The sequence below is a fragment of the Lissotriton helveticus genome, chromosome 5_1 (assembly GCF_964261635.1).
Source record: "Lissotriton helveticus chromosome 5_1, aLisHel1.1, whole genome shotgun sequence".
Taxonomy (NCBI): Eukaryota; Metazoa; Chordata; class Amphibia; order Caudata; family Salamandridae; genus Lissotriton; species Lissotriton helveticus.
This window is the reverse complement of record NC_136065.1, coordinates 1,400,813,756-1,400,828,605: the sequence shown is the minus strand read 5'-3', so window position 1 is coordinate 1,400,828,605 and position 14,850 is coordinate 1,400,813,756. Positions and strand designations below refer to the sequence as shown.

The following is a 14,850-nucleotide window of genomic DNA, read 5'->3' as shown; positions in this document are numbered from 1 at the left end:
CTATGCCCACAGAACCCACTACTCTGGTATACTTCAGTCATCCCTCTAGCTGGGTGCCCTATGCCAGAGGTGTGGGCACAGGTGCATGAGCCCTGTGCCCCTACAGTACATTCCTGGGCACTGTAAGTGCAGTGCTGCCATTAAGAGTATATGGTGCTGGGAGGTTGTCATTACGAACTCCACAGCACCATAATGGCTACACTGAAGACTCACAAGTTTGGTACCAAACTTCTCAGCACATTAAACCCACACTGATGCCAGAGTGGGATTTAATGTAAAATGCACCAGAGGGCATCTTAGAGATGCCCCCTGAAAACCTAACCTACAATCCACATCTGAGCTGAGTGGCTGCAGAGGCAGCCACACAGCAGACATGTTGCTGGAGCCCTGGGTGGAGAGTCCCCGCTTTCCTGGGCCTGCAACAATGCACATCCTGGGCGAGGTGCTAGGTCTCCTCCCCCAGGATGGGCAGGGGGAAGCTTCGAAGGCGTGCCACCTCGGTGAGCTTCTCCAGACCATTTGCTGTACTCAGCAACTGGCCCCCACCGGTTAGAACCCTCACTCTGGCGGGAAGACTGGCGAGAAACCCTACGTCAGGAAGGGGGGGTGCCAGCCTGTGCCAACCCCACCCCTCAGGTGGGAGAGGCGAGGTGAAGCACGACCCCGGGCTCCGGCCATCTTGAAGATGGGGAGCCCTGCCCAATCACAGCTAGGCTCTTGCCCCCTCCCACAGTAGAGGAGCAGGCTAGGAGGTGCACCCACCCCAGGACAGGGACCTATTGGTCCCTGCCCTTGCCCTACCTGTAACGCTCCTAAATGTAGTATTTAGGGGCACCCTGAACCTTCCTTCCTCAGATCCCGATAAGAAAAGAAGGAAGATCAAGAAGACCCGCCGTGTAGCTGCTAACGGGACGACACCCACTGACTTGGTCCCAGCCCTATCGGCCTGTCGATCCTGGAACCTGCTCCTGCTTAATCCCAGCAACTCCTGCGGACAGCAACCTTGGGACACCCAGAGGACCTGCCTGCCTTGACCCTCTTAAAGACTGGGACTCCCATAAGCAGAGGCTCTGCTTCAACAACCAACCCCTAGTGCCAGCAAGGAAGCTCAAGATCTGCCAACACCCAAAGACACCTCGGCACCCTGCGACATCCTGTGCCTCCCTTTGGGGTACCTACCTCTTCTCCAGGATCCCAAATTACCTCTCTAAGTGGTGGTCACACCTGAAGAATCACCGTCCCAGAGTCTGCAGCCTTTGTTCCCTTTTTACCTTTCCCATTGAATAACATTTAGCGCCTGACGGCTCAAAGGCACCCTGCACCCAACCGCCCCAGTGCCCCTGGCAGCGCATCCTGTGCCCTATCCTACTTCCCCATTCCCTGAGCAAGTGACCAGGAGCCCAGCTCCCACAGCCGCGTGGCCTGCTAGCCAGCAGCCACCAACCGGAGGCCCCCTTCCCCTCATTGGATAACATTGGGCCTAACTACCTCAGCACCCGGCCGCCCCTGTGCCGCTGAGGGTGAACCAACTGTACCTACCTGACCCTGGGGGACCCATGAGTCTATGCCCAGAACGCCAACTTCCCCAGCCGAGTACTCACCTGGCAACCAGTGACTCACTTACTTGCGATTGGATAACATTGACTGGTTTGACTCGAAAAATCTTCTAAGAGCCTACTTTTGAAAACGTAAAATATTTAAAATCAACCGAATTCCAAAGTACTCACCTGTGATCAGGAGAGAAGCCAGTACAGCATCTTGTCGCCCAGTACTGAACCGCAAAAGTAATCCTAGTTGGGTTTACTAGTAACTTGTATTTTCTCCATAGGAATCCATTGTGTGCTTTTCTGTGCAATTTCTTCCAAGTGTCTACTTTTGAAAACTTGAAATATTCTTTAAAAATCATACCAAATACTGAAACGTAATTACTTACCTGTTTTAAGTTGAGACCCCAGTGCTGGACCCAGGAGCCCAGAACTGGATTACAAAAGTATCGAGATCGTACTCTACCTGCAACCTGAATTTTCTCCCATTGGATAACATTGACAATTTTTCATTGAAAAGTTTCTAAGTGTGAACTTTTAAAACAGTTTTATATTCCTTAAAAATCACTGCAATAACAAAAACGTTTTTACTAAACTGTTTTCAGCTTAGATCCCAGGACTGAATCTAGGATCCAGTCATGGAACTACCAGAGTAATGTGCAAAGTAATCAGCTGCATTTATAAAGAAAAACCCATTGAGCTCAATGCTAAATTGTGTGTAGAATTGTGTTGCCTACTGCAACCTCTGTACCTATTGCGTTTACAACCTTTATTGCCTTTCTGCAAAGTACTCATCTGAGACCGCTCATATTGAGAGCAGTATATTTTGATACCGTCGGTTCTAAAAATAAAACAACTGTTTCTTTGATATAAAAACAATTGGCCTGGAGTTCAGTCTTTGAGTGTGTGAAACCCTTTGCTGACTGTGGGTACAACAAATGCTTTACACTGTCCTCTGGTACTGCCTTACTGCTCGACCAAGCTACCACTTTAGAGAGTAAGGTCACACCTGGCTTTAACTGTTATACGTCTGGGGTTTGTGGACTCTATACACACTGTACCTTATTCTGGTCCAGTATTTATAGAGCCACTTTCTCACACCCTCCGAGTGCATTTCTCATTAAATCCCACACTAGCATCAGTGTAGGTTTAATGTGCTGAGAAGTTCGATATTAAACATCCCAGTTTTCAGTAAAGCCATTATGGTGCTGTGGAGTTGAAATGACAAACTCCCAGACCATATACTCTTTATGGCAGCACTGCACTTACAATGTCAAAGAATGGGCTTAGGCACTGTAGGGGACCAGGTCTCATGCACATGTACCCACCAGTGGCATAGTGCACCCAGCAAGAGGGATGGCTTACCTACACTATAGGCAGCGGATTGTAGGCATGGCACATAGAGATGTGTGCCGTGTCGACTCTTCACTTTGTTCTGATCCAAAACAAGCAGCCTGCAGTGTGTGCAAGTGTGAGTGTGTGTGTGTGTGTGTGTGTGTGTGTGTGTGTGTGTGTGTGAGTGTGATAGCATCTGTCACAGTACAGGGTCTTTAAGTTTGTCACAATATGTGCTGAAGTCCTTAAGGCTTTCCCTGTCACAGTGCCATTGGTACCCATGGTACCTTTTACAAGGGACTTGCATGTGGCCATAGAGTTGCCAATTTGGGTGTGCAACAGTACAGATTTAGGGAAAGAACATTGGCCTAGTTGGCCAGAATCCATAGTTAGTCAAAGAGCATCAGGCAAAAAGTAGGGAGCAACCATGCAAAAAGTAGGGAGCAACCATGCAAAAAGGGGCCCTTTCCTACAATGTGTTCTCCTCTAATCCCACAAGATCCTCTGGTTTTCCCCGGAGGTGACTCCACGCTCAAACCTTCAGGGATCTATCATTTTGACAAAATTTAAAAGATAAAGGCTTAAAGGAATAGTAGGTTTTTCAGCCCTTGTGCACTCTTGACCAGAGTGGCCTTTTTCTTCATTTTTCTTTCATGGAAAGATTTAGAAGTTACTTCCAGCAATGTAGCCACTTTCCAGTTAGGTGCTGCAATATTGTCTATGTACTGTGTATATGGAATATTTCCAGAAAAGAAAGTTCAGTAAAAGATGTATTTTTTAATAACTATGAAGTGGAGACATGATTTTTTAACATCAAAGTCCCTACCTCTAGCTAAAGACTTAATGACACTGTATTCATCAGAGATGTGTCCCGGGCATGCTGGCAAGAATATTCTACGTTTAGTACCATCAGTGAGAATCCTACAATGCAGGACGGGAGGACCCAGTTAAGAAACTACACTGACTTGCACCAGGAACTCCCGTAGGCAAGCTCTTCCCTGGGATGCAGATAACGCCTGTGCACCACAACTATCTCACCTGCCACTTTCAGTTGTAGCATGGCATGGGAGGCTCATGTTAAATGAGGTACTCCGTTTGTACAGCTATATCTCAGAGTCTAGTATTCGGATTCACAACAGACAAAACATATACAATACCTGCACAGGAAAACATACTGGGTCTTTCAGAAGGTAAAAATATGGCGCAAGATGGCATATGGTTCCTGCGCTAGGGACTTTTGAAGCTACACATGGGTTTATATATGTGTAATGTAATCTTAATCGAAGTGCGTACGTCTCTGTATGTAGTTACAGAAATCTAAAGTGCAGGATTAGTCTATGCTGATTGTCGTAATGCACGCCATAAGCTAGAATTGTTGGATTGAAATTTAGAACAAAGTGGTCATTAGAAAGTATAAAATATCTGCAAAACCACCTCAAAATGTTGCGATGACTTTCTGAAATAGCAGCGCCATTAGCAAAGGACGGATGAGAAGTCTGCAGTGCTTAATTTGAGCCTGTGGTTTCCAGTGCTCCAGCACCCACTTAATTGGTTTCAGGAGCTCAGCACTGGCACTGAATTGTCAACACTACACTTTTGACGGGCTAGCACATGGTTGCGCTGCTCATCTAATTTAGGGATGAGTATAACAGATGTTTATGAATACAATACACATTAAAAATTATTAATACCTGCCTCCCCAGCCATTCCTTTAGCTTTGGGCACCGGGAATAATCTGAACAGTCACACTTGCAGGCAGGAGAGATGGTTAGTAGTTGTTTTCGTAGTGATGACAGAGGCAATGGGTGGTGTAAGCAGTAGTGGCCTCCTGGTCAGAGCCCTGGCACTTGTTTTACAATTCAAGCACTGGGAGTCAGTCTTACAGTGCAGGAGTCTTGTTTCCAACCTGAGCACTACATAGCCTACAGTAACACCTTATACAATAGTCATACATTAAGTTAAAGATGATCATCAGCTATGAGCCTGCAGGTTATAAACTACATCACCAATAGGATGAGATACCAATCCATGCTCCATAAGAGGGAAGGATAATGTTACTTACCCAGTAAGCATCTGTTCTTGGCATGTAGAGCTGTAGATTATCATGCTGTGCATACTCCTGCTATCTAGTGTTGGGTCCGGATGTTTGCACTTTGTTTTTCTTCAAATAAGTCTTTTCCAGTCACAAGGTAGGTGCCTCCTTTCGGTGATTATGCCCATGGGCATAGACTCCATTGCTATATTGTTTTCACAGAGGGTAAGAATGGAGTGATAGTAAAGAATAGAAATGTCTATGCGTATGTACATAAACTAAAAAGAGAACTGCAGCAGCTACAGGTACCCGGAGAGGTGGGTGGGCGCATGTGAATCTACAGCTCTACATGCCAAGAACAGATGCTTACTGGGTAAGTAACATTATACGTTTGAGGCATGTGAGCTGTAGATTTAATGTTGTGCATAGACTATATAGCAGTATCCTCCCAAAGCGGTGGCTATCCTGTAGCTGTTGGAGTGGTCTGAAACAGTATTTTAAGTACTGCTTGACCCACACTGGTTTGTTGTCTCGCTAACACATCTACACAAGTGTTTGGTGAATGTGTGTAGTGTAGACCATGTTACAGCTTTGCAAATGTCAACTATGGGAATGTTTCCCAAGAAAGCCATTGTGGCTCCTAGCTTGCGAGTGGAATGTGCCCTATGGGGTACAGTTGAGTCCTCTTTACTTTTGCATAGCAAGTTTGAATGCACTTAAAAATCCACCTTGCAATACCATATAAGGAGATAGGATTGCCCTTGTGTGGTGGTGCAAAAGCAACAAAGAGTTGTTTTGTTTTATGAACTGATTGTGTTCTTTCAATGTAGTACAAGAGGGCTCTTCTGATATCTAAGGTGTGTAGCGTTCGTTCTGCAACAGAATCAGGTTGACTGAAGAATACAGGTAATTCTACCGACTGATTTATGTGAAATGCAGATACCACCTTAGGTAAAGATTTGGGGTTGGTGCGAAGAACCACTGTCTCTGTGTAGTTGGAAAAAGGGTTCTTGTATGGTTAGTGCCTGTAGTTCACTCTCCTTAATGAAGTGATTGCAATGAGGAAAGTGGTTTTCCAAGAGGAACTGTGGTTCGCATTTGTGCATGGTCTCAAAAGGTGGGACCAATTATATTCTAAGGACTATGTTAAGATTCCACACCGGGGCAGGTGGGTGTCTTGGTGGTACGACTCTTTTTAGTCCTTCCATAAAAGCTTTAATCATGAGTACTCTAAACAAAGACAAATGCTGCCTTTTTTGTAGCCAATCCTGACTGTTGCAAGTGTAACAGATAGATTATGTGCCGCATGGAAGCATCAAGAGGGTTAATATGATTATTACAATAAATAACAAATCGCTTCCACTTAGTTGCGTAACAGGGTCTTGTGGTAGGCCTTCTAGCCTCCCAAATAATAGTCATACATTCTGGTGGAAGGTTTAAATAACCAAACTATGACTTCAGGTGCCAGATCGAGAGGTTCAGTTGTTTCGGATCTGGGTGTCTGATTTCTCCATGGCTGTGTGAGGAGACAGGAGGTTAAATGCAGCTTTTGATGTGGGACCAGAGACAGTTCCAAAGGGGTTTTGTACCAAGGTTGACGTGCCCATGTGGGAGCTACTAGGATTAGTTTAAGATGTTTGCCTCAGTTTCCAAACCACAAATGGAATGAGTGGGAGGCGGAAAAGCGAAGGCAAATATCCCTGAACAGTTCATCCATAGTGCATTGCCTTTGGATTGCGGGTGTGGATACCTGGAGGCGAAGCTTTGGCATTTTGGTGTGTGGCAAACAGATCTAAGGAACTCCCGAAGCTTGGAACTATGGGATCAGAACTGGAGGGTGAAGCTGCCATTTGTGTACTTGCTGCCTCTGCCGGCTGAGGAGGTCTGCAATCTGGTTGTTGACCCCTGGGAGGTGTTCCGCTGGGAGATAAAGTATGTGGTGAATGGGCCAATTCCAGATATCTTGGGCTAAGTGGAACACTTGGTTGGTGAGTGAGTGAGTGAGTGTGTCCGTTTTTGTATGCAATACATAGCGGTCATGTTGTCTGTACGAACAGACAGCGTTGCCCTCCAGGTGAAGTCTGAAACGCCTTGAGAGCTAGACAGATTGCAAGCAACTCTAAATTATTGATATAAGGCAACTTTTGCTATTGGGGCCCCAACCAGTGAGGGACGAGTCTGCTGTTAGTGCGATCTGTCGAACCAGGTCTATGACGGGCCGTCCTATTGATAAATTTTGTGTGTTCCACCACTGCAGAGAGCGAGGAGTACGGCCACTTACCAATACTACAGCGATTAATACATCCTGTGACTGGTTCCCCTGACTAGCTAAGCATTCTTGAAATGGACACATGTGGTCTGGCATTGGGGACGAACATGATGCAAGATGCAATCATTCCCAGCAGTTGCATCTAAACCAGAGCTGGGAGCCTATGATTCGGTTGAAACAGGAGAACTAAAACCTGAAAATTGTGAATACTGGCTGCGTTGGGAAACGCCAGAGCTTTGAGTATTTAGAGTGGCTCCTATGTAGTCCTGAGTATTGGTTGGTTGGAGATGTGATATTACCACATTGACTGTGAACCCTAGTTGATGTAGTAACTGAATTGTTCTGAAAGTGTGCTGAAGACATTGCTGGTGCGTGCTGGCTTTCATGAGCCAGTTGTCCACGTGTGGGAAGGCATGGATGCTTGTCTTCTCAGGTGAGCAGCTACTCCCGCCAGACACTTTGTGAAGACTCTGGGGGCAGTGGTGGCTCTGAACGGGAGTACCTTGAACTGGTAGTGCTGACCTGCTAACACAAACCCGAGGAATTTGCGATGAGCGGGGTAGACTGATGGAAATAGGCGTCTTAAGTCTAGAGTAGACAAGTCACCTTTCTGCAGAAGAGGTAGTACTTGTTGAAGTGTTACCATGTAGAAATGATCTGACTATGTCAAGATGGAGTTCTCCGAGATCCAATAATGGTCTGAGAGAACAATCGCTTTTGGGTATTAGGAAGTAAAAAGAGTACACGCCTGACCAGTGATGTTGTGGTGCTACGGGCTCTATAGGTGATCTGGTGAAAGTATGTGTGACTTTGGGGGAATGTTTGGAGGAGTGCTGTTGAACTCCAGGCAGTAGCCAGATGGATAATGTGTAGTACCCACGTGCGTTATTGACTGCCAGAATGGTAGCAAATCAAAAAGTCTTCCCCCAACAGGTGTTGAGTGGTCGGAGTGAAGTGTAGGCAAGTCACTGTTTTGTACTGGAGGGGGAGGTGCGTGTGTTTGAACCTCTACCCCTGCCTTTGCCGTTATTACCTTTGTAATCCCCTCTGAAGTAACCCTTACAGGGAGAGGGTTGGTTATTGCGCTTGTAGGTGGAGGTGGTCTCAGAGGAGGTATTTTTAGAGCCTCTGCGGTAGGAAGAGCACCGAAAGAAACCACAGGTTTGTGTTGACAGAAGGGCTTCCATGGATTTGGCCACTTCAGTGTCTGTCTTCATTTTTTTCAGTGAAGAATCTACCACTGGGCCAAAGAGGTGTTTCTTATCAAATGGTGTGTTTAATATTTAGGTTTGAACCTCTGGTTTTCAACCCAGATATGCAGAGCCAGGAGTGTCTCCTTAAAAAGGACCCTGGTGTTTACAACTCTAGCAGCAGTGTCTGCAGTATCTAGGGAGCACCTGATTGCATTGTTTGAAATAAGTTGTCCCTGACGCTTGCGCTTTAGATCTATGTTGTTGGGACAGAAATTGGATCAATTGCTCCATCTCGTCCCAGTGCGCCCAGTTGTATCGTTCTAGCAACACCCGAGATGCACCAGAAGTATGTTGCCTGAAGGGCCACCCTTTTCCCCCGAAGCATCAATAAGCTTGGAAACTTTATCCGGGGGTGGAGCAACTCCTGTAGTTTGGGAGTTGGTTCTTTTTCGGACGTTGGACACAACCAGGGAGTCCAATGGTAATTGTCCCCTTACATATACTGGGTTAGATGGTGCTGGCTTGTACTCTAGGGGTAAGAATATGAGCCCTGACAGGGTCATTGATGACGTCATCTACATAAAATTATCCCTTTGAGTATGGGTTGTGTGTGTGATGACTTGTGTGCTACTAAGGGTTTCAAAGAGGAAATCCTCTTCTAGGGATTCTTTGTGCAGCTGCACCCCATGGTAGTTGCCAGCTCTACCCAGTAATTCAATGTAGCCTACACGGTCATCCGATGGAGAGGGGATTGGTAGGGTAAAATTCGGGATCATTGCCAGGGGATTGGTAGGGTAAAATTCGGGATCATTGCCTGTGGGCAAATTAGTGTTGTAGTCGTTCCATGGGTCTGTAGGTACTGGCTGATAATCTTCATCCCCATCCCCATTGCCATCCCCATCCCCATCATCCTGGTTGTCAGGGGTATGTGGTTGAAAATGAGGGGAAGGAGGTGATGGAAAAGGAGGAGGAAGAGGAGGAGGGAAAGGGTTAGTTCCAACACTTCTCTTCTTCAAAAGGAATGTGATATTCCTCGTTTATCAGTCTTTCTTTTGAAAGTCACTTTGGTGGTGATGTGCCCAGATGAATGTACAACACCTTCTGTTTCGGGTCCGGTTTGCAGATCGGAGAATCAAAAGTGTGCTTTTTTTGGTGATTTCGGCACATCTGAATGTTTCAGTGCCGGAGTCTTAGGCGTTTATGTCTTCGGATCCGTGGTGTGTTGCGGTGCCGAATGGGTCGGAGCCAGACTTTTGTTTCCACTTTTAAAGGTTTCAGCTCGGAATCGATTTGTAGTGAGGCTTTTCGCTGAGAGAAGGCTTTTTTGTAGGCTTCAGTGCCGAGGCAGTAGGTCGTCAGAAGAGTTGTCTCGGTGCCGACCGGGCCCAGAGTGCGCGAATTGGACCGGAGCCGCCTTTTTGTGTTGAGGTGGATTTTGAGACGAGGGAGAGTACTCACAGTACATTGTCCATGCGGGATGTCTTCATCTTAGTCGGAGCCACGCTCTGAAATGGAGATCGGATCCTGCTCCTCCTCTGTTCCCATGGCATCCCCGGCCTCTTCGCCCGATTGTTGGCTGAAGATGTCCGGAATAGAGCTTGTGTGCTGGCTCTGCATGTTGCGACATAGAGCTAGTCAGTCGCCAAGTGTTTTCTTTGAGCCGAAAGCCCGGCACGCGTCTCAGTCCTGTTCTCTGTGTTGCGGAGACAAACAGGTTGCACACTTTGTGTGAGTCAGTGCGTGGGTATTTTGCATGACACCAAGGGCAGAATTTGAAGGGAGTTCATTGCATCGACCTTGGGACTGCCTGCCTGCCTTCCGCAAGCTTTCCAATGGAAAGATAGTTTTAACAAGTAAATACGAAACGCGAAGAAGGGGAGGGATCGGAACAAATCCGTCGGAGAGTTTCTTGTGCACCGAGGGAAACCGAAGGAACGGTATTGAACTGGAGTACAGTAATTCACAACCGGACCCAATGGCGGAAAAAAACAATCTAACAATGGTGTTGATGCCCATGCGCACTATCACCGAAAGGAGGAGGACCTACATTGTGACTTGAAAAGACTTCTTCGAAGAAAAACAAAGTGCAAACATCCGGACCAAACACTAGAAGGCAGGAGTATGCACAGCATGTGATCTACAGCTCACATGCCTCAAACTCTAAGTTGCCTTTGCTCAATTTGTAGATGATTTAGACAGGCACACACTGAAACTGCAATGTGCTCTATTTACCTGAGAGTGCTGTTCATTACTTATTCTCTTGGTACGTAACCCATAATGAGGGGGTCAAACTAGCTGACGACGAAACTAGTTATTTCTCAGTAAAATGGTATCCTGCTGCAATCTGAATCTACACTGTAAAGTGCCACAAACTGGGGCTGAGCTTGTGGCGCAGCTCACCCAGTGAGCCTCTCCATCACTGTGTAACCCTCAGCGCCAAGAGCAGAGATATAGTGAATGACAAGGCTGCAGGGCCCGCTGGTTTACTTCCTCGACAGCAATAGTCGTTAAAGTAATTGCTGCCAGCCCTAGACCAACGTTTACATTTCACTAAAAGCTCACAGGGGATTGTAGGAAGGCAGCAGGGGGAGCTGCGCTATGCATGTCCGCTGCGAACAGATGGGGTTTTGTGACAGCAGTACTATCTCCACACAGGTGCAGGCAGCGTCATTACAGCCTTTATACAGGTTGCAGACACACGAACAATGTAACATAGAATAAAAATACACTTTAAAAAAGGAAAACCTACCAGAGAACAAAGCGCAGCAAAAAGCTCAGCAGTGTCCGGTGAAATAATATTGCGGCACCGCGAAAAGCTCAGCAGTGTCCGGTGAAATAATATTGCGGCACCGCGAAAAGCTCAGCAGTGTCCAGCGGCATCTAAATAATCTAAAAAAGATACGCTTGTGTGCGCGCATCAATAAGGAAAACCTACTGGAGAACAAAGCACATTGAAAAGCTCAGCAGCTTATTACAGCTTGAAACATACAACGCATACCGCTGCAGCTGCCATTGTCACCATCAGTGTTTCCATAAAGGATTCTTCGTTGTGCTCCGGAGATCGGCACCTGTTGCATACTGTATGCTTGTCACTATGTGGAAACTTGGATCGACATTGTGGGCATCTTTTGAACGGGGTCCTTTCCATCGGCAGGAGGCCCACGTGGCGTCGAAAAGGCCCCCACGTCGACGACCAGATGTAGATGGAAAGAGTTGTCGAGTCGAGGGATACCGAGCGGAAACAATACAGTCGAAAGTTGAAGGTTTTCGGCCTTTGAATTTTGCAAACCTTCGGTCCCGAAGTTGGAGTTGTCGAAGTGCATCCGAACCCAATGGCGGTGAAAAACAATCTGAAGATGGAGAAGATGCCCATGCGCACTGTAGTCCTGGGGAGGAGTCACCTATCTCGTGATACTTCGAAGACTCTTCCAAGACAACAAGGTGCAAACATCCGGACCCAACACTAGGCGGCGATCTATGCTAAGATATGAATTCAGCAGCCCACATGCCTCGAACATAGTGCTTACCCACCAGATATAGCCCAGCATGTGACGCCGCAAGTACACAATCCAGTCCGGATGAGCGAGCCAAAGAGGAGACAGGGCGTAAACAAATAAGCCTAATTTCAAATAGGAAGCGAGCATTTACCATAAAAGATGACGCCCGCAAATACAAAAGAGGGGCGGCACTTCAAGTGGCATTCAGAAATCTCCTTGATCACAATAGCCCTCGCAGAGGGAGTAGCACATGCATTGCAACGCTAGGCGAGACCTAAAAAGTGCCAGCTCTCTATGGATAGGGAATTTCTAGCAACACCATTAAGGCTATAGTGGGCGCAAGGTAATGACAAACAAGCATTTGCAATGCAATAGGTCTCGCATTCACGAGGCTTTGAGCTATTGGCACTGTAAAGGTCAATAGCTTAACTTCTCGCAAATGCGAGACATGTTGAATTGCAAATATTGTTTGTTTCCAAGAGCCCCATGCTGCGATTGAAATGAATAGTGGCCATGCCGCTTTTAAACAAGCCGCGTCTAAATGAAGGGGCAGAATCCTTCTGGCCAAGATCTCCTGAACATTACAGAGACTGGAACTGAGTCTCTGCATCGCGCTGTATCTCTGATCACCCTGCCCTTTGGCACTTTCCTACTACCTAGAGGGGCACTACTACGCTACTCTCGTCCTATCGACCAATATATGCTACTCTTTGTTGGATTTATATGACTTGTTTACCTGACTGTATTTGGATAGGTTTTGATATGTTTCTGTACATTATTGTTATCTATGTTACTCTATGTTTATTGACCACTATATTGCTCCCATTATTTTGTTCATTCCTGTTGCCCTTGCCCCTGTCTCTGTGAAGCGCTCTGATATCTGTAAGGATCTTGTTCGCGCTATATAAAACTTTGAATAAATAAATAAATAAATGGCCTCTATTAAGTGCAAGCGCAGCATGGGGCGCTTGTTAACCACACAAAAAAATATTTGTAAGGCAATAGGTGTCACATTTGCGAGAGTTTAAACTATTGTCATTTACAATGCCAATAGCTCAAACTCTCCTAAATGCAAGACCTATGGCATTCCAAAGAAGCTGCCGCCATTGTCAGGCTGCTTAAAAAGTGAAAGCGCGCATGGTGCGCTGAATGTTACTGCAAAGCAGTTTATGCCTGCAGTAAGACAAAATTCACTTAATAGTGTGTACTGACTAAACTAATAATGGGAGGTAACAACTGAAGACAAGGCGGCACTAAGGAGTGACTAACAAGCCGATTACCGAATCAGAAGCCAGCATATACAAAGTACAAAGACACAAGTCAATGAAAAATATAGGCAGACAGCAGGCGGAGCATCAAGTGCATACACTAATACAGAATGTCTTGCAGAGCAGCGCATGTGCTGCCCAAGCTAGACCTAAAAATGAATCGCGTTTTTGGGGCCAGTCTGGCACCTGAATGGTGCACCTAGAGAATTTGAGGGAGCTGGTCTCATTTAAGACAGCATTTTGAGTTCAAAGGCACACTGGGTTAGTCGATTGGTTATGTGCGACTTTCAGGTAGTTCTACTTTTTAGCTAACATAAATATGCTTTCTGGGACTAACTTTTCCCATTTTGCTAACAGACGTAAAAGTCAAAACACAAAGGGCTTAGATGTGTGTGCATATAAGCTTTCAGCAAGAACTCTAAAAGTGCTCTAAAATAGTGTGTTCTATCTTCTGTTCTTATTTCTCTCTGATTTGCAATTACTTTGGTTGATAAGAATGCAGTCATTAAACGGAAATTAAAAGGAAAAAAAGAACACCAGAATTCATCTGAGACAAGTTATTTAACACACACAAGTGTCAACGTTTCAAAGACAGCCACTAAAATGCTAGAAGATGGGCCTGCAGTTGTCACAGTATGAAACACTAAACAAGAATTTGTACATACAAACATATTAGAAGGCATGATTCTAAACCAGACATGGAGTCTTACCTCCTACTTTGAGCTCTTGCAGGTTACCATTGTACTGTGAACAGTGAAAAAAAAGTCTAGCTTGACGCTCTGAACACTGAATAAACCCATATGATGCCAGGAGTTTTTCAATAATCCCCGTTTCACGCAGGGCTGCGGATGTTCCATTGGGGTATCCATTGTGTCCATTGTTGTGGAGAAGGTTTGGATCAAAGCTCATCTATCGAGAAACAACAAACGGTGAAACCTATTTGTTTTGAATGAATCTATATTTAACAATAAAAGGTCACTACATACACTACTAAAAAATGTAAGAGGAAACTGTCAAGGTACATTTGCCATTAGCATGAAAGTCAGTTTGGTAATACTTGCATTTCATTAGCCAGACCGCTTAACTGGAAATATTGAAATGAACTTTGAAGTGTCAATATTGTTTCAAATTGTATTTGCATGAAAAAAATGAATACATGGTGCTCTAGTGGTAAATATCACATTTTCGTACTTTTAATTATCTCCAATCGATCTGTGTAATTCTTTCCGCACCTTAGAGATATTAAGCAATGCTCAATAGGTACAGTAGCTACCAACCACATTTAAATGCCTCTATTGTGGCTAATTTGGTTTACAGACTAGACTTCACCCCCAGGGACGCAGTGAGATTCTAAAGCACCACTGTTTAATACAAATTGTGGTTCATCTGGTAGGATGAAAGGTTTTGTTTAAATCCACTAAAGATATCAAGGCCGGCAAAGGAGGTGGTCTACCTCCGACAAATTGGTAGTTTGAGATAGTCTAGCTTCTCACACTGGGCATGATCTCTAGCAATTGGCTAAAGTATAGCACCTGCATTACATAAATTAATTGATTTTTAAGTGTGAACAACAGGCACAGTAAATTTGACTCACTAACCCAAAATCCCTGATGCTACATAGCATAGATTCCATATTCACACTATTTTCCCCAAGACGCTGCACCCATACAAGGATCTAACATGACAGCCCAGATTTAGAGCAATGTATGGCG

At 45.5% G+C, this 14,850-nt stretch overlaps 1 protein-coding gene across 9 annotated transcripts in view; it reads right to left on the bottom strand.

The window, feature by feature from the left end:
• Positions 1-14,850, bottom strand: part of CSDE1 (cold shock domain containing E1) — a 1,051,746-nt gene that overhangs the window by 882,433 nt on the left and 154,463 nt on the right. For all 9 annotated transcript variants that reach the window (XR_013594894.1, XM_078644375.1, XM_078644374.1 and 6 more), the window contains one exon: positions 13,849-14,047. Coding sequence is in view for 8 of the 9 variants with exons in the window: in XM_078644375.1 (XP_078500501.1) it covers positions 13,849-14,047 (199 nt within the window). In the remaining variant the exon portion in view is untranslated. The remainder of the gene's footprint in view (positions 1-13,848; positions 14,048-14,850) is intronic.